Raw genomic sequence first — 20,639 nt, 5'->3', positions numbered from 1 at the left:
AACTCAGCTCTGGCGTCTGTGTGTGTGTTTGCGAGAGAGGAAACCCTGAATTTCTTCAACTGTTTCGCCCTTAAACTTGGTGGGGGTAGGGGGATCCGCTTTAGGAAAGACTTCCGGACCCTCGCAGGGCGCACCCCAGTCGGTTATCTCGGACGACGAGCTTCCCCTGGAGATTATTATTCTTGATAGCACTGGCAATTTGTTCAGGGGACACCACGTGTGCGGTGGCGCGGCGCCTGTGTGCATTTTGGCTTGCACACAGCACGGCGACATCGTGCGATCCGGAGTCACCCCCCTCCCCGGCGCCTTTCCAGCAGCAGCCACCCACTCCCGCCACCCAGCACCACCCAGCTTGCCTGGCGGCGCGCGGGCTGGGCTGCGAGGAGAGGGGAGGTGTTGGCTCAGGCTCCGTCTCTTCTCCCTCCTCTCCGATCCCCTTTCCCTGCGGGAGCGAGCGCTTTGCAAAGACAACGAAGGCTCTCGAGTGCGGGGCGGACGAGGCAAAAACACCCGCCCCCCTTCCCTGCCCCGCGGTAAAGCCGGGCAGAAGCGCCCAGCAGCCAGCTAGCCAGCAGCCCCGGCCGCGCCATCGCCCTTTCTCCGCCAGGAGGCATGAGCACCTGCGACGCCAAAGAGTATCTGGCCAAGAGGGAGATCCCGCAGCTTTTCGAGGTAAAAACCCTCCTCGCCAGCCGGTGGACCCCGGCAGCCGCTCACCTCTCGCCTCTGGACCCTGGGTGGAGCAAGTTCCCCCGAAGTCTAGGGAAAGGGGAGACTCACAGGATGGAGAGGGGAGAGGGCGAGGCTGTGGGATCTAGGGCAAGGTGGGAGCGCACGGAGCAAGGGCAGCTGCCCGGCATATTGAAGGGGCAAGGCTTGTTTCGAAGGGAGGAATGTCACTTACTCCAGACTTCGCCTCTGACCTCTTTCGCCTTCTTCCTGCACAGTTTTCCAAGATCTAAAACGATGGTTGCGGTCTTTTGCCCCTTCCATAGTACTGGCTGGGCATCCGTGATTTGGGAGACATAGGAGACCCTACAGGCAGAGGGGGGAATTGGGGTAGTTAGTACGGCAGGGGGAAAGGCATCCTCCTACCCCTGTCTGCTTGTTTTGGGTACCCAAAGAGATGCCTTCGCTTACAGAGCAGATTGTGCATCTTCTCAGCCCCCTGCCTGCTTCCCTTTGCCTTGCTCACCTAGCCTGATTCTGCGGAGCAGAGAGGAGTTAACGTTGTCCTCCCACTCTACTTTTAATGGATCTGGAAGCTTTCTTGCCTCCGGTTGCCTTGGCTCCTCTAGCTGCTTGTAAGGCAGCATTGATCCGACCTTGTGAGATGTGAATATGTGTGGAATTGGTGATCAGAAAAGCAGGAGGCAGGAATGTGTCATCTCCCATGGCATGAAAGCTCTACATATCTTGACTCCAGGGTGAATGGATGGAGCAGTCAGTGGAGATGCTGCTGCAGTTTATTTTCTCCTAGGTTGCATGCCTCATGAAGCCATGAATATTGCTTCCTGCGATCAAAACTGTGATATTTAAATGGGAACATGATTGGGTAGCTAAAGTGAAAAGACAAAGTCAGTTGCTTGTGCTACTTGAGACCTAAAGGGATTTGATCTCAAGCATGTTCATCTGAACATTTTGGCACACTTAGGGTCCCAGTCTCCATTCCAAAGAGTATTTTCATTGTCATTGCGTCAAATCTCTTTAATGAGAATTTTTAACCATAACATAAATTCTCCCTTCCCTTCTTTGCTGGTGTTTTCATTTGTCTCATGGAATTCTTACTTTAGAGGATTCTCTAAGAAATATTTCTTTCTTTTCAGCAAATGACTGAAAATACCTAAGATGAATGCTGCATTTGTGAGTTATTTAAATGTTTAAATGGGTTAATTATAATTAACCCACTTGTAGTATCTGAACATAACAGTAAATCACAAATGCTACGTGCAGAGAAGTTTAGAAAACTGTAAGATTTTTTTATACAAACACTATTTTTGTGTATTCAGTTATAGATTATAAATAGTAAAATTATTGATAGAATAGTTTTGGGGAGTGCAGTCCTATACATGTCTACTCAGAAAGTAGCTCCATTGAATTCAATGGAAAGTGTGTATAATAGGCAAGCTAACACTCTAATCGTTTCAAGGTGCCTATGGTATTGCTATGCTATTGTTATGTTATTAATCATTATACAACATATCTAATATCTAAATACCTTACAATCTATATTCTTGCTTGTTGTCACAAAAAAATCAGTATGATAGGTCACTCTTACTCCCATTTAAGCATTATAAACATGAGGCAGTGGGATTACATGGGAGCTTTTGATGTTTGATACAGAAGGACTAAATTTGTGCCAGGACAACATAGTTTCTGCTGCAATTAAAAAGGCGATTCTACTATGTACATTAATTCATGCAAATGAAGGACATTTTGATATATTTGCTTATTTTGCAAATATCCACTCATTATTTGTTCTGTCTTCTGGTCATAGAGAAGAGTGAGAAGCTAAGTAAGGCTCTACAGACCTGCCCAATAGTCATCTTGCTCAATTGCCTTACTATTCACCTATGCTTCTGATGTTTCACTACACTCCCCCCCCCCACTTTCTCTAATGTTTTCAAAGCTGTAAGACGCAGGTGGGTAACCCAAGATCTGATCTCATACGGGTAGGAGTGGAGGGAGCCTTAGGTGGGAGAGAAGGGAAGTAGGGATGGGAAATGGGAAAGCAGAAATAAATAGAAGGATGGAAGGAGGAGGGAGCTATTAGCGTAGACCTTTGGTAAGAATGGTATGTTCTTCCTTTGGCATCCTGTTGTGCTGGGAGGAAGAGGGGAGGGATGGGGAGATTATTCCCCGCCACACACTGCTGTAAGGGCTGGAAACTTTTAAAAACAAATACAGTGGTACCTCGGGTTAAGTACTTAATTCGTTCCGGAGGTCTGTTCTTAACCTGAAACTGTTCTTAACCTGAAGCACCACTTTAGCTAATGGGGCCTCCCGCTGCTGCCGCGCCACCGGAGCCCAATTTCTGTTCTTATCCTGAAGCAAAGTTCTTAACCTGAAGCACTATTTCTGGGTTAACAGAGTGTGTAACCTGAAGCGTATGTAACCCGAGGTACCACTGTACAAACAGGGACATTGACAGGATGTTGACTTTTACACTGAACAGCAGAATGCGCACAGGTTTGTTCATAATAGTTAGCATGAATTGTTATACAGATTTGACATAATAATTTGACAAGTTGCATTGTAGCAATCAAAGAATTTTGGCTGGGATGTGTGTGTGTTCTTTCCCCTCCATCCCTGTGTCTATCTTTTATTTTCTGCAACATACCAACTTCTTATATACTTTAATGCAAGCTGGTTCCATAGTGGAGGAGGATGTTAATCAATGACGCAAGTTAAAACTTTTTTTAAATTCAGTTTTTAAAATTCCCTTTGATTAGCACCATGCCCCCACATTTTGAATTTGTTGCCCAGGATATCTAATATCTCTCTGCTGGCAGCTGTCACCAGGAGATTTGAAGCAACTCTCATCTCGCTGTACCATCTGAATTGAGAAAGACAGTCTAAGTGGTGAATTGATGTCTGCAGACACTCATGGTCTGGATGTGGGTCAATGAACTAAAACTGAATCCAAACATGAATTTTGTTTGGGGTGGGGGGCGGCCTCAAGACCAGGAATTGGTAGGACAGGCTGTTCTAGACAGGCATTCCCCTTGGAGGAACAGATGTATAGCATGGGGGTACTTGTGGGGTCATCATTGTTACCTGAAGCCCAGGTGACCTCAGTGGCTAGAAGTGCTTATACTCAATGTCAACAAGTGTGCTGCAGTTATCTATACACAGGTAACTTGTAGGTTAGACTATTGTAATGTGTTTTATGCAGGGCTGCCCTTGAAAATGGTCCCAAAGTTACAAGTGATGCAAAACACAGCAGCTAACATATTATTGGGTGCCCTAGAGCCCTTGCAAGTACCATCAACCTGGAAATAATTGTACTGATTACCTGTTTGTCTTCTGGGCAGACAGAAGGCAGGACAGCAAAAGGAAAAGTAGGCTCCCTGGGGAGCTAGAAGGGAATATGAGAGAAAGGGGGGCAACTATACAGATTATTATTATTATTAGATGGCTTTCACACAAAATGTGTCTCAAAGGAACCTGCAAATTAAGCTACAAATAATATCAAAGGCATTAAAACCACATTTTAAAAGTCATAAATGAGAGAATATCTTAAAAAGGTAATGCATCCATGTTTTTATTTTTTTATTTAAAGGCTTTTATAAGCCACTTAATATTTTAAAAATCTCTAAGCAGGGACAAATCCTACCCACCCCACTACAAGATTAAGCATTACAGATAGGCCAATGTGCTCCAAATTAACAACCAAATGCCTGGATAAACATAAATGTTTCAGCCTGGTGTCTAAAACAGACAGTGATAGTACCAGGTGTGCTTCCCTGGGGAATGCATTCCCCAAATGGGGAGCCACCACTGAAAAGGCCTGTTCTCATGTTGCCACCCTTCAGTTACCAGCATTTAGACAACAGAGGTTAGGCTAAGCCTGTCTAGATAGGCTTGCAGCTGAATAACTAGCTAAAACTGATGGAAGACAATTTGCACCATCTAGGCTACTTGTGCCCAGAATGACAGTAGTGGATGCAGAAGTAGTCCCAGGCTTTGCACCTGCTCCTGTAGTTGGAGAGCACACCCACCACCACACCTGCAAATGTAAAGGAGAAATAGAGCTGCATGTCATCAGTATATTGCTGACAGTACATCCCAGATCTCCAGATGACCCCACTTAGTGATGGATGTGGTCAATGGGAGACTCCCACGGGACCTCACATTGGAGCCAAACAACAACATCCCTCATTTTTATCAGTCATGAGAAGCAAGGTGCACAGCTCATTGTCTAAACCAAGCACCTGGTCAAGCTGTACTAACTGAAACTCATCCAACACAACAGGGCTAAGGAATGCTTTGGATCCCTTTTTAGATTCATCTGCTTAAAACCAGAGTTGAGGTCCCGGCAGATGCAAACAATTTTATCCTCAAAATGCTTTGCAAACAAGTCACAGCAGGCCACTGTGTATTCTGCACCTCCTTTGGACCAGAATGTTCTGATGGCAGACCATCCTAATAGGCCCTCACCTCTGTGGTGGGGGAAAGCTGCTGAAAGCCTAAATCTCAGCTGGAGTAGATCCAACCCAACCATGAAAAAGGACTGATGTTGCAATCCCACCCACAGTGAGACCCACTTTATCAGAATTCAAATTGCTGGCTGGCAGGATCTCCTGTCACACCATGCAGCGGGCCAGAGATTTCCCAACTGCTGGCTCCCAGCCAGATGTTGCTCCTGGGGTGCTTGGGCCCCAGCACTGCTGGCCTGCAACCACTGCCCATCCCCATACCAGGGAAGCGGCCATTACTATCCCAGATTACGCACTTTCTGCCCATTCAAGACAACCAGATTCAGAGCTTGGCCTACCACATGCCTTGGGCTGACCTTTATTTGTTATACACAAGATACACCATAGTTATATCTTATGCAGTGTTTATGGGACAGATATATTCTTTGTACATATGAGAAGACGTTTTGAACTTTAAAGTGTAAACTGTTCTTTTGAACTATTCCGAAGAGGCTTATTGTGATACCGCCCCTTTAAGACGGGTTTACGGGAATGGGTTGGAACCTCAGAAATAATGAGCTTACATACAGCTGTCTTCCGATAAGGCTTCAAGGCCGGTGTCACAAGGTAATTGGGTGGTCTAAGTTCCCATAAACCTGGATTGGTGGGAGCTCTTGGCAGCCAGCCAAACCAAGGTCTGCATCTATTTGGGCTTTTGACAGCATCTTGTTCCGTTGCTCAGCCTAGTGAGATTTAAGTGTAAGCGTTTGCTAATTAGTCGGATAAGTTAGTGTTTGTTGTCTTCTTACCGTCTGAGCTATTTTTATCTGTGTAATTATTTACCTTTATCAGTGTAATTATTTCTACAAGAGAGGTTTTCTCATAGGGTTTTGTTTTAGTAAAGTTGGTATATGATTTTATGAAATTTGGTCTGGTCTGAGTTCCTGAACACTTTAATTTTGATCATGCTTTTCGGACCAAGGCTGCTACAGTGCTATGAGTAAACCTGCCAGCTTCAGTTTTGAGGCTACAACAGTTTATCTCTACTTCACAAAACTGTAACAGTACAGCAGTTATGTAAAGTGGTTGTTTAACAGATGTTGCCACATCATAAAAATGCATTAGGTTCTTCAGGTCACATATTTCTGGAGTTGCACATTTTTCTCTGTATGGAATTACAGAGCACACGCATTTACCATGAGTCTTTGTTTACTATGACAAATAGTGTGATTTACAAGGAGTTTACACATCTGTTCAGTTGGACAAATTGGCCTTATGTGAAAAGATGTCAGTAATACGCAACAGTTTAATTATTTTACATCATGGTGACTTGAGCAAAATAAATCTGGGCTTACTGATAACTTCTCACTGTTTACTGTACACATCGGGGATGTTTATATTTCAAGAACACCCTGTAGTTGTGATTTTAAACATACTTAGACCATTCAAACATTCAAGAAAAGATTTTGGCACTATCCACCAGGACCATATTGCTTTGGAATGCAAATGAGGAATCATGTAATTGAACTATCTCTCTAATCAGAAAGCCCCTGCATGAGGAATATTTACCCGATTGGGAAGATAATTAACCTATTCATTAACGTATTTATAATCCACATTTTCATAAAATATATCAATCAGCAAAAATAAAATCGGCAAAAAAGCATCCATGAAAACAACATTAAAAACATCAAACATAAATGATGCAGCATTCCCCGTATTAGAGGAAGAATCTAATATGCCAGATCTTTCAAATACAAATTGCCAGCTGCCTTTTAAAGTGGTATAGCCTGTAGCCTACAATACTACATGCTTTTTAGGGAACATTTGTGTATTTATTCATAGGAAGGTGATGTGTATTGATACCCAAATCATGAATTTCACAGAATTATATGAGTAGAAGAGATCTAATGAATCATCCTGCTAGGATATTCTTCACCAACATTCATGAATTCATTCAGTAACAGTGGGGTTTTAAAAATAAATAAATAAACAATGCATTTGCTGTTATGTGGAGCAGATGCTCTATAAAATGTCCAGCCACTTTTGATTGATGGGGTCTGTGTGGAGAGGGTAACAACGTTCAGATTTTTGGGAATTGAATTACAAGAGGAGCTGTCCTGGAGTGTCAACACAAGGGGGCTTGTGAAGAAGGCGCAGCAGAGACTGTACTTTTTGAGAATTCTAAGGAAAAACCATCTTCCGCAGAAACTGCTGCTTGCCTTCTATCACTGTGCCATCGAGAGCGTGCTCACTTATGGCTTATGTGTGTGGTACGGAAGCTGCATTCCTGGTGAATCTCCTCAGAGGTTTTGAGAAAGGAGGCAGATTGGTGAAGATTAATGATGCTAAGACTGTTTTGATGTATGGAAGTGATGTTATATGGAAAAAGTTTGGATATGGCTACTGAATAAAAAAAATATATATCCACGCAGGATTACAAACTGTTCTAACCAGCTTGTGCAGACTATCAGAGGTCACAAAGAGAAAGGAAAAAGATATGAAAATAACAACAAGAGATGTGGAAAAACAATAAGAAAGGACTGGATAGTACTGTGAACATCATAAGGTTAGATTTGTGGACATTAAAACAGCAGCAAGAAGCAAGAAGTTGATTGGATCCCCTTCGGAACTTGAAATATGGGTACCCCCAACAAAAATTTAAAATTCGGCTGTGTAATTTGGAATTTATGTAATTTGGTTTGATTTGATGTGATTGGTCGGTTAATAAAAAATTATTCTTAAAATAAAGTCCCATTGATTTCAGTGGTTCTTTTCTAAGTGTGACTAAGTAGGAAAATAATCAGGGAAACTTATTCCATAACAATATAGAAGTCTTGAAAATGATTTGCTATTCTATCACCAAGTGCTTCAGTATATAATACCACATGTATAAATTACCAATGTGTGTTACTATCTGGGTGGGGAAAGGGAATGGGATTTCTGAATTTTTATTGTTTTGTGCTTTAGCAATTTTATGAACCTAACAAAATATTGCACATAAGCTTTGGGGCATAGATTTAAGAGTTCAGCTGTACTGAGTTGGTTGAAATAAATAAATAAATGTGGGAAACCAACTCATTTGGCAATTTTGTACCTTAGCAGTGGTCCTGTAATACCCTAATCTACAAATTGATTCAACTGGTATGTTTGGATTGTTTCCAAGGCAGTCCTATTTAAATCAGTGGCATTTAACTTGCTTAGCTTTGTTGATTAAGAAGGCCTACGAGTACAGGTGACCATGCAACTATACAATGGTATGTTTTCATTGGAAGCGTTGTTTAATGAAAAATGTTCATATTTCATGCTTTTCCTAAAAGCTAAAAGCAGCTAATCAAGTTTTCATGTGCAGCAATGTTATGTTTTCATAAGTCACACTTGTAATTTTAGGAGGTTTAAACCTGTGCAATTTCTTAAGTTTGCCATAAAATGGAAACCTGAAATAACAGGAAAAAATGGGATTGGTATGTAACGAAGTTAATTGTTAGACTACAATCATGTTTTCAACTTCAGTGGCTTATAAATCACTTTGGGGCATTATGTTTCAGAGTTTGCTGAATGGATTAATGTGCTACAAACCCGATGATCCAGTCGAATACCTGGAAGGTTGTTTACAAAAAGTGAAGGAGCTGGGAGGAGCAGAAAAAGTAAAATGGGACACTTTTGTCAGTCCAGAAAAAAGGACACTACCTTCACTGAATGGCAGCCAGTCAAGAAGATCCTTTTTGAGGAATGGTAAGATTTATTTATTTTTGTATCAATTTTATGTTTCAGCTTGGATTCAGGTGACAAGCTGAGTAGAATGGGTAAGCCACTCACTGTATGATTTGAAGATGGTAGTGATGTGGGTGCATTGAACATTTGTTTAATGCTTTATTAGCGCATTAATTAATTGTGATGTGATCATGATTTGCTGCCTCGTGGCTTCTGTTAGTGATATGTGGCCACATTACATAAATGGGAATCACACCAAATATAAATCAATCAACAGCTGTAGAAGGATCCATCTTCATTTGAATTTTGATTCTAATTTAGATTTATTGCTTAATAATCTTTAAGTAGATAAGGCTGTAATTCTTATTTGGGGCTAAGCCCCATGAAACAGAGTGGGCCATATGAATAGGCAGGAGTGGTGAGCTGTAGCTTCCAGATGTTGCTGGACTACAACTCCTATTATCCATGACCATTGTTCCATGCTGGCTAGGTCTAATGGGAGCTGGAGACCAGCAATACCTGGGTGGGGGATGGGGGACGGGGTAAGTAAGTGAGACCCATGATTTCTGTAGAAAAATACCGTATGCCAGATTTATTGAAATTCCAGTTGAATGGAGCAGTCTTTACAGTTGGAGGAAGAAACTAATGTTTCTTCCTATGTAGCAACTCCCTCGCAATGAAAATACTTATGATCTGCTTATCTTCAGTTGACTGGCATTGACCAGTCTGAGGAACTGTGGTGCTTTCTAAAGTTTGCTAAAGCTGTATAAAGAACAACTTATTTACGATGGGCAAAAATGCAGAACTTGGAATGCTCTGAAAAGCCTTCCTAGTGCCAAACATAACAAACAAATACAAGCAAGTGTATTTTCTCAGAAATACCCAGTGCCTAGTCATCATATACAATAACCTGATTGGCATTGCTGATATAATTAATATGGATTAGTTAGAACACCCAGAAAGCTGGGTATAAATCAGCTTGGATTTTAAGCCATTCCAAAAACTGGACTGGGATAACATACAATGTCTATACACAAAGGATACATAAGGAAAGTACCTAATTATTTTGCTGTTGTAAATGTTCCTATAAAGCTACTAGAATTCTATGCAATTTCTTGCTGCAGTTTTTCCTAAGCAATTAAGGCATTTCATGCCTTGTATGTGTTAAAGGCAGTAATTAGATTAAAATGTACACATAATGTCTGAAAACAACAACTCTGGTATGATGTCTTAATATGAATTTAAAATCAGACCTACAAAATACAGTGGTACCTCAGTTTACATACGCTTCAGGTTACAGACTCCGCTAACCCAGAAATATTACCTCAGGTTAAGAACTTTGCTTCAGGATGAGAACAGAAATCGTGCGGCAGAGGCGCAGGAGCAGCGGGAGGCCCCATTACCTAAAGTGGTGCTTCAGGTTAAGAACAGTTTCAGGTTAAGAACAGACCTCCGGAACGAATTAAGTACTTAACCCAAGGTACCACTGTAACTATAAGAAATTTATCAGCCTGCATGGGTTTTAAATCTGCCCACCTGCCTATATATTCTACATGTGATTCAACAGCTTGAATAATGGGATTTGGCAAGCTGCTTACCCAAGATGAATTGTTACTTGCTGTAGACCAATTTGCAAGGCATATCTTGAAAAGTTTCATATAGACAGCATCTTACTTACTAAACAAAACTGGAAAAATGTATTGCCTTAATGTACCAGTTGCTTGAAGTTCATCTAGGAAGCCCAAAATAGCAGGGAATTAATTTGCGGGAAACCACTCACTCTCAGGGGCTTACTTCAAGCACAGAGTTGCTTAGTTTTAAACTTTGTGATGTCCAGTAAAAATTGCAATCTGTAGCTTCATGTGCTTTTACTGTCTCTTCAATATGGAAGCTTTGTTTTATCCCTAGAGAGAACTCTATCCCTATTTCCTTAGGAAGCCATGACAGTTTGCTTAGCTTTGATAAACCATCTGTGATTGTCTTTTAATCTCCATTTGTCTGCTGGATTTGCAGAACACAACAAACCAGGTATTGGAAGACCGCAGCCAAATATTTGGCTAGTTGTTTCAAATTGTGTGGTATTTGTCAGTTCTTCAGTCTCTGGCAATATGTAGCTCATCTTTCTGACTATTCTGCAACGTGCTTTAAATTTACGGCATGTGTGTACATGGCCTTTCTTCCACTTTTCCTTAGGTCAGCTCTCCTGGCTTCCTCCTTTCCCTCTGTTTATTACTCTCAGAGCCTCTCCTCATAACCTAATCTTCTTTGCTCAGGTGCAAAGAAAATTTTCCTTGCTCAGTCTGAAGCCACAGAGAGCTGCTGTCAGTGTGGATGTCACTGAGCTCAGTGGACCAGGGGGGGTCTGACTCAGTATAAGCTACCTCCCTGTGTTTCTTTGTCGCCATCTTTGGGCACCTCCTAAGCCTGCACCTCAGCAGGGAGCCCACTGCCAATGTCTGGCCTCCCCAGGCCAGCTTCTGCTGCTCCTTTGCAGCCTCTGCCTGTCCTCTAAGCAAGAAAGATACGACAAGGAGCAAGACTTTCTGCTCATCTTGCACACTCTCTGTGAATTGAGGCCTAAGCGAGAAGCTGAGCCAATAGGCCACAGTGGCAGCAGCGAGGAAGACTGTGGCCCACTCAGGGCCTCTTGTCCGATGGCTTCTCGAAACCACTTGCTGGAACTGCCTGCCTCCATCGGCTTCTTTTGGCCTGTTGGCTGCTCGTTTTTCTGACGCCTGTTTTGCTGGGCCCATGTTACTTTACGCTTCTTTTTCCTAGGCCAGGAAGCCTGCCTTGTTTCTTTTTCTACTGTCGTGGCAAATTGGCCTAGAGTGGCTTCTGAGAGGAATGTTCTGTCTCATGGTTTGATTTGATGGGAGGCAGTTTTTAAAAAATTAAACTGATAATTGTTTCAAGTACTACAACGTAACCATTTGCTGTGAGGCATTTTTATATTCCAGCCGCAACCAGCTGGAACCGATTCTGTGAGGAAAATGTAAAAAGTGGTATTTTACTCTGAGTAGCCCTATTTGTGTCAGCGGACCTAACTTAATCACATCCATTAATTTCACTGGCTCTGATTAAAAAATTAGTTGAATCCCACCCAAAGTTTTCTTAAAGGGACAATGTACTTTTCTAACAGCTTGAATGACATGCATTGCCTGCCTGTGAGATGTTAAAGCAGGCAATGTGTGTACATGGCCTTTCTTCGGCATGTGTGTACATGGCCTTTCTTCCACTTTTCCTTAGGTCAGTTCTCCTGGCTTCCTCCTTTCCCTCTGTTTATTACTCTCAGAGCCTCTCCTCATAACCTAACTCATAACCTTTGCTGCCACTGCATACATTACTGCATTCCATTACAGATGGATTGAACAGTTGCGTTGTTAAAATATTCCTGATCTTCATTACTGGTAAATGTAAGAAGAGTTCTGGTTTTCATATTTCCTTTTTCTTTTCTTTCTTTCTTTTTTACTATTATGAAGTGCTCCCAGACAATCCCAACTTTCCTTACCGGCGGTATGAGCGACTTCCTCCAATCCACCAGTTTTCCATAGAGAGCGACACGGATCTCTCAGAAACCGCCGAACTTATAGAAGAATATGAGGTATTTGATCCTGCAAGATCTCGGCCTAAGATCATCCTTGTCATAGGTAAGAAGGCAGGGAGAACGAATAGTTTTGTTGGATTAAGTTTCTTTAACCATTTAGCCAATGGATTAACTGCTCGAAATGGGTATAGATTCATTGGATAACTTTGGAGGATAAGGGTTAAGTGATATAGGCAAATTGACTGACCGGCATAAACAAATAATTGTTTGGGAAACCATATTCAGCAAGTTGCCTAAATGTCGAAGTGTTTGTGTTTTGTTAATAGTGCCAGGGACTGCCAGATGTAATAGGCAGAAGTGGCAGTGCCTCCAGCGTCTCCAGAATAACCAAAAAGCCTCTAAAAAGGAGAAACTATGAGACTTCATATCCAAACCTTTGGGATACCAGGAATAGTTACACCCTGTGTGCTTCCTAATAGCACACCTCTTTCTGATGCTCCATACAGAATGGGCTGTTTCACTTATATTTGGTAGGGGACAAGGCTGCAACTGGGAAAACCCTTCAGGGGAGAAAGCATTTCCTCACCAAATATGGGGGGCAGTGTGGCATCCCTCCCTCCGCAAAGTTTCACCAGTTTAAACCTTTCCCTTTGAAAAGAGAAGGGAGCAAGTTGGTTAACTGGAGAGCAAGCAAGGGAGACACAGCTGGACTGGCAACTTTGAAAAGCAGTGACATTGACAAGAAAGTTTTTCAATCTCCTGGTCTCCACTGATGGGAGAAGCCTTTGTTTTGTTTGCCATTCTTAAGGGTTCTGTTCTCATCAGAAAGAGTTCTTAGCTCTCCTTAGCTCAGTGGTTTTCAACCAGTGTGCCGTGGCACCCTGGGGTACCTTGAATGATAGTCAGGGGTGCTGCAGGCAACACTGGCCTCTGTCCCTCTTTCCTTCCCTTCCTCATCAGGTGCCCTCTTGCATCTCTGCCTCCCAAAGGCATGCACAGCTGTTCATTGCAGCAGCCCGGCTACAAGGTCCCCAGGTGAATGGGGGCCTCTAGGGCTGGCCAGGGGGACCTTCTCAGCCCCCTGTGGGGCAGTGTGAGGAGCCACCTCTCTTTGGGGCAAGGGGGGGCAGCTCAGATACCAGAGGCGGCAGCAGCGGCTGCCCGGAGGACTCCTAAGGGGAGGGATAGGAGAGTAGGCTGAGGGAACACTTTACAAGGGTATTCAAAAAAGGGTGAGATGCTGCCAGCTGTGCAGGAAAGAGGTGACATAACTGGGCTCCTGAGCCTCACAGGGGGGCCGCAGAAAGAATGCAGTTGGTCAAGGGAGCTGTGGACTCGAAAAGGTTGAAAACCTCTGCCTTAAGTGTTAAAAGAGCAGCATATTTAACTCTTTCCTGAGGCTGCAGCTCAGTGTTAGTTGCTAAGAGGAGGATGAGGGATTCCTATGACAGGTGCTTGAACAACACATTTAACCTAATAGCAGTGTAGAGTGGCATTGCTTACCTGACTTTCCGGTGTCAAGTGTCTCCACCAGATACTGAGACTGGGAGGGATGAGGGGGCAGGTGCATTGGATTGGCTCCACTGCCACACCTGTACAATGCTCCCCTCTGTCTCACCCTTCTCCCTATCTGCAGGTGATGTGCAATGTCAGGAAATGCCACCCTCCCTAGTAGCTTCTGATTTAACCCTTGGTTATAGCAGTCAGGGAAAGAAAGAAAGAAAGAAAGGGATTCCCATGACTATTGCTTGGGTAGTGCATTTAATTCCCATGGCTGCGGTTCAATTGAAATCACACATTTCGTGCACTTTCCCACCATTAACAAGTTTTTTCTTTGTGGAACCCCTTGGGCTGCATTGTGGCACTCCAGGGTTCCATTGGACCGCAGTCTGAGAAATCTCCTAGTGTGCAGCTAGTTAGCAATTTGGAGAATGTTACATTCCACATCTTTGGGAAAGATTTTGGCAGACTGGCACAGGTGGTGGGTAGTTCGTAATGAATCTGAGAAAATATAATTGCCTTTTTTCTTATAAATAATAGGTGGTCCGGGAAGTGGAAAGGGAACCCAGAGTCTGAAAATAGCTGAACGCTATGGATTTGAGTACATATCTGTTGGTGAATTGTTAAGAAAGAAGATCCACAACACAAGTAGTAATCGAAAGTGGAGCCTGATTGCCAAGATAATTACCACTGGAGAGTTAGCCCCACAGGTACAAACATGGCAATGGCATGTTACTCGCTTTGGCAAGATTTTTGTATGCATTCTTAATATATACTATTAACAAACTAATAAACCTTCTTGTGCTTGTTTTTCACACTGCAAGGAAACAACCATCACTGAGATAAAGCAGAGATTAATGCAGATTCCTGATGAAGAGGGTATTGTTATTGATGGATTTCCAAGAGATGTTGCTCAGGCTCTTTCCTTTGAGGACCAAGTAAGATATTTGTTATTCAAGACAACTTAACAAGTTTAAAGAAAAATATGATAAGCTCTTTTTGTTAAGAAGCTGAATGCCAGAAATACTAAATATTACTCTCTTCAGATCAGTAGGCATTGCCCCAAATTCTTTGTAAATGCTTGATTATATGCAGATCAAAGGTTGTTTTCTTGACATACATTTTGGGAGTATCATGATCCCATGCTCTTCAAAACAACCAGAATTCTGTCATGTATCGAACAATGACAGCACTTTCTTTCCTATATAATTAAATGGCTCCAAAGGGAAGAAAAAGATCCTATTTAACAAATCATATTTTTCATATATTCCTGATTTTAAAAGCAAAGAGAAAAGGTTATTCCTTAATGGCACATTTTCAGTGCTCATTAGGAAGAGCACAATTTCATCAGCATATTTTTTTCACACAGAGAGGCAGCCTCAAGGTTATTATGGGCTTCTGAACTAGAATACAGCATTCATACAATAGCTTTTGTAAGACAAACGTGTTAGGTAATAGTACACCTTTTATTGAATTAGCTTTTTGTGTGATCTCAAATTTTGCTTTAACTCAGTTTACTTTGCTATTAAATTTTTATTGTGCTTGAAAAAGATGTCTTGTGAAACTTGCTTGTCTTATCACTTAAGATGCCAATTAATAGTTATTGAAAGTGATTTGTACTGCAGGACATATTGACTAGAGAACATCTTTGTACAAGCTGCTTTTGCAGGGAAAATGACTAATTCATGTGTAGAACAGATTCTTCAGAGTTTGTCCTTATTTTGAGTTCATCGGGATTCAATTCTGACATTTCATATTCTTGACCAAAAGCTACCCCAAAATACATTTTGAGAAATACAGTTGTTTAGTAGGATGCTTCATTAATTTATATGAAAGCAAGCCAAGTGATGAAAATCCTGTGTTTTGAATTGATTTCACATTGCCAGATACGGAAACAACCAATATGACGTTTGGTTAAAGACACAAGCAAAGGTTACATTTCAAAAGTGCATTGTCTGGGAGTTTTACCAAATTCTGACTAACCTCTGGAATGAGAAAATACAATTGCTCCAGAGCACCCTCTCCTACTTATGATGGCTAGACCAACAGTGCAGGAATACTTGTGATGAGTCAGATGGAACATAGATTAGAACTCATCTTACGAACCACACCATAGCAGCAATGGTGCTTTGGCACCATTGTGTCCATGCAGAATTGGTTAGCAGACCTGTTCTGAGTGCAATGGGCATTCTACACTTTGCTCCTTGTATTAAAGTGGAAGATCTTTCAGTGGCCCACTGTGATGAATTTGCAAAGCACTTTGGTGAAACAAGTGATTGTGTCTGTTTTGAACTGGATTTCATGTTGAACGTACCTTTCAAAGCTGCTTGTCGGCTGTTATCAATAGCTTTTAGTTTGTGAAGTCCTAAAGATGTTGACAAAATCATAGAAGGTGTAAGGCCCATCACTTTTCAGCTTGATGGTTGCCATGCTGGGTGGGATTAGGGTGACCAGAGACTCTGCTAACTTCCCAGAAGGCCTCAGATGTGGTGCTTGATTATTTATGTTGAACATACAGTATTGGTTTTTCAATGTATGGTGCTTCACAAGGTTCCATCTTATACTTTATTCTATTTAACATCTATATAAAAGCGCTGGAAGAAGGTATTTGGATTATATTTGTTTTCGAGGATTGCTTTGTTTGAAAGTTAAGTTATGAAAATCATTGGTGAGGAGGTTGCGTGTTTTGGTCTCCTTGCCCTTTTGCTAAAGTTGAGGATGTGCTTAACTCATCTATCTGCTTAGCTGTTTGTCTCAGTAATTTGTCACTCAGACTGAGACACCTCCACTCAGCTTCCTCATGTTCATAGATCCCAGTCAGACATGACTTTTTTGAAAGGCACCTATGCAATCAACCTTACTCTTGTAATGTAGGTGCAGCATAGTCTTCAACAGCAATTCATTTATTAAGCAAACAAACAAACCAACCAACAAACTACTTGATTTTAAAAAATCTCCATAAAGTGTCCAGGTAAAAGCATAGAAGACATGTCCAAAGCTATAAGTCAATTAAAAACAAACTTACATTGAATAATCATACCTAAATACAAATATAAAATCTGTAAAGCATTAAAACAAATATAAATAAGTGCTGTTTTTATTTTATTAATGGTAGTGCCATGGATAGTGGTGCACAAATAAACAGTAAACATGAATCTTAATAAACTGAAACAGAAATAGGCTGGCATCATAAAAATAAATATCATAGATCTAAACAGGCAGCAGAAAGCAAAATAAAGCATTTTATGTTCCCCATGTATGTTATTACGGTATGTGACACACAATGCTTCTCTAATATCTATAGAGCACCTAAGCAGCTAGTTAATTGAAAAAGACCTTTGGATTCTTGGAACAGTTTTGATTAACATATAATTTCTCAAATACTGAATTTTGATTTGCCCTTTCTTCAAAAGCATTAGGTAAACAAACACTTACTTCTCCAGCATAACACATTTCAGAGAGCTAGCAAATATTAGGAAGCTCTTTAAATTCGAAATGCATGTTGGAAAATGCTGAGAAAGAGGTCTGGCTTAACATTTACCTGTCATCCAAGCTGAAAGTCAGTGAATCACCTGCAAGACTAGCATATTAAATACCATCCTCTGCTCCAGTGAGGCCCTCTTCAATGTCAGCCAAGCATTCTCAAGCGGATGTGGGCTGACTATAGTTTAATAGCACTTTTCTTCAAATGTTCTTACTCCATTACCCCCCCCCCCATTCCTGTGTTACATTCATCCATTGGAACGAGTGTAAAAGTCTGTGTATCATAATGGGCTTGAATTTATTTACTGCTGCTATAGTTATCTTATATAAATGTGAGTGCAAAGGACAGAGGGCCTATTGTAAACCAAACAGCAGCAGGTACTTATAAAATGATAAATTTTAGGGCTAATAAGGAGAAATAAACAATCTGTTGCCCAGTTTTCTAGGCAACACTGTAATAGAAAATATTGACAAAACCACAAGCCAGAGCATACTCCAATCTCCTAGTTCAGCTCCCCGAGGAGAGGCAAGCTGCTTTGTCCACTCTAACATATCATCTCACATCATTTTTATTACCTTCCCACTTCTATGAACACATGGAGTTTCTATATCAGCAACTTTCCCTGTTCACCTCAATGACATAAGACAGCTGCAAGCTTATATTCTTTAATGCATGTAGACTGCTCTATTCACTGTAGTGAACAAGGAAACCTTAGTAGGCAGTTTTTACCACAACCCCACACATGCAGGGGATCATTGACTAGGGCATATGTCTGCATGAGTGGGAATGAGCAGAGTTTTCCCCATGCCATATATCCTGTTGGGGCAAGACTCTGTATTTACAATAAAATGAATACCAGTTATGTAGGAAAACTACAGGGGAAGTCATGGCTGCTTATATTTATTCAAGACAGCTATCAGCCTCTCTCTTCCCTTTTGGCAGCTAATCAGAGAATTTAATATTCCATGTCTGGATGGATTCACAAATTCATATCAACTGATTTATCAGTTGATGACTGCAGTAGCAAGTCTTGACTTCCAGGCAGGAAAGATCTAACATAGATCAAGCATCCTAGATTTGAACGTAAGAGTTGTCCTGGATCAGACCAGTGGCCATCAGGTCCAGCAATTTGTTCCCAAACTGGCCAACCAAATATCTGTGGGACCCTCACAATCAGGGCATGAGTGTAGTAGTGCTCCACCACTAATGATCCCCAACAACTGGTATTCACAGGCATATTGCCTCTGATATTTGAGACAACATGTAGCCATCATGACTAGTAGTCATTGGTTGCCTTCTCTTCCATGACCTTTCATATGATCTCACACCATCTCCATTAATCATTTTCAGTGGAAATATTAACATATTCAGCTCACAGTTAACAAGTGCAGAGTAATCAAACCCAGCGATGTATATGCAAAGATGAACTGATCCAGTTTGTTTGTAAGATAAACCAGAATGTCCACTTTGAGGATGGATTGTCATTTTATTCCCCCACATTTTATTAGCGGATATTATTTTTCTGGTCTGGCCCTTCTGAATAGGAGTAGTAGTAGTTTCCTGAGTAGGAGTAGTTTCCTTAAAATGTATTTATTATGCATTAATGACATTTATATACCACCCTGTAATTCTCTTGGTGGCTTATAATAAAGATTCTCTGAGTTGCTTACATTAAGGGCTGTGGGCTATCCACCTGTTTCTAAATTCCTCATCCAGCTTTGAAACCAGTGGGAGTTTTAAAGTTTAACTAATTAGAAGTAATTGGTTGCACATAGAACATATAACTTACATAATTGCTAAGTATCACTACAATAAGCAATTAGGAGGAGCCTGGAAGCTTCTGTCTCCATGTTTTATTAAGCATAGTTTAGCACTATGTCTAAAACACTAAGTAGTGGTTCATCTTAACTAAGGTTTATTGAAGGAAGACAGAACCATGGTTTGAAGTTGGCTTGTTTAAAGCATGGCTAAGACTATCCACAGTTTATCCTGCTTTGGGTGCAGGACTAAATTTTGATTAATCAAAAACTGAAGCAAACACTTCTGAATTCTTCCAACCATGCTCAAGGCTCAAGGTTTAGCACAAGCATAGACAAATTCGGCTCTCCAGATGTTTTGGGACTACAACTCCCATCATTCCTAGTTAACAGGACCAGTGGTCAGGAATGATGGGAGTTGTAGTCCCAAAACATCTGGAGGGCCGAGTTTGCCTATGCCTCATTTAGCAAGTCTCCCACTGTGTATCATATTGTAAACATGTAGAAGCTCCAACAGCTATAGTTATCCCTTTCATTGTTTTAGCTGTTCATTCTTTGGATTGTCATTTGATTCACCAAAGGAAAATGTCACCAGTTTGAAATACTGAAGACATTAAGCTTATTTTAAAACGAAACAGTGACTAAGAAGGGCTTTATATATATATATATATGGAGGGAAAAGTGATTCAGTGGTGCATTGAATGGTAACCTGTGCTGTGTGAATACAAAATAGATTCTAATTTTTGCAGTGACTCCATTAATGTCACTGTTACATGCAGAATAGGAATATAAATGATCATTTATACTTGCCTAAGGAAATTTACTACAGCATGGTAGTCATTATAATTTCTTCTTTGTAAGCAATCTCCTTCCCAGAAAGGGCTATGATAGCTTAAATGCAGAGGTAAAACAGAAAACGCCTTAGAAAGAAATGGAGTTCCATCTTTTGCCACACACAAAGTGTGCTTTCTTTTATTTATGCTAGCTAAGGCATAGTGAGGGCTTCAAGGACATACATCTCTGAAGGTGGAGCACAGCAATTCACTATGGATGTACTGTGATCTGAGAATAATGTACAGGTGATACATCTGTAGGGCTATGTATGGAAAATGTTTTGTGCCATTCATTTTTGTGTAAATGTGAAGCTACCATGTGGGCATTGCAAGCATAGCCTTTCTTTTTAAAAAGAATTTGCAGTTGTGGCATCTAAAAGAAGGAGCCTTAATTCAGTTCCATTTTAGCTTGATGGCAAAGAGTCATTTTGGAGCAGCATCTCTGCAGGTGCCTTTCTGCAGCATACATATCTTTGGTCCTGTACCACAGTGGGCTAATCTGTGGTGGGGTGGTGAATGCAGAGCCCTGCTTTGCAGCAATATGTCAGACTACATGACCTGCAGCATTGATGGGCAACCTGTGACCCTCCAGATTTTTCTGGATTACAATTTACATCAGCCCTGACCAGAACTGACCATGGTAGCTGGGCTTTTGGAAGTTTGGCT

At 41.4% G+C, this 20,639-nt stretch overlaps 1 protein-coding gene and 1 long non-coding RNA gene across 2 annotated transcripts in view; one reads left to right on the top strand and one right to left on the bottom strand.

Moving 5' to 3' along the window:
* Positions 1–295: 295 nt before the first annotated feature.
* Positions 296–20,639, top strand: part of AK5 (adenylate kinase 5) — an 85,802-nt gene continuing 65,458 nt past the window's right edge. The window contains exons 1-5 of the mRNA XM_053392013.1: positions 296–672; positions 8,687–8,873; positions 12,335–12,502; positions 14,440–14,609; positions 14,724–14,837. Coding sequence (XP_053247988.1) covers positions 613–672; positions 8,687–8,873; positions 12,335–12,502; positions 14,440–14,609; positions 14,724–14,837 — 699 coding nt within the window. The 5' untranslated portion in view covers positions 296–612. The remainder of the gene's footprint in view (positions 673–8,686; positions 8,874–12,334; positions 12,503–14,439; positions 14,610–14,723; positions 14,838–20,639) is intronic.
* Positions 1,422–11,350, bottom strand: LOC128415592 (uncharacterized). The gene is made up of 3 exons (XR_008331001.1): positions 10,531–11,350; positions 4,016–4,078; positions 1,422–1,526 (listed from the first exon to the last, which is right to left on the bottom strand). It is a non-coding gene; the product is annotated as an uncharacterized LOC128415592 (long non-coding RNA).

This window comes from Podarcis raffonei, chromosome 6, assembly GCF_027172205.1.
Source record: "Podarcis raffonei isolate rPodRaf1 chromosome 6, rPodRaf1.pri, whole genome shotgun sequence".
Lineage (NCBI taxonomy): Eukaryota > Metazoa > Chordata > Lepidosauria > Squamata > Lacertidae > Podarcis > Podarcis raffonei.
This window is presented reverse-complemented; position numbering and strand designations above follow the sequence as displayed.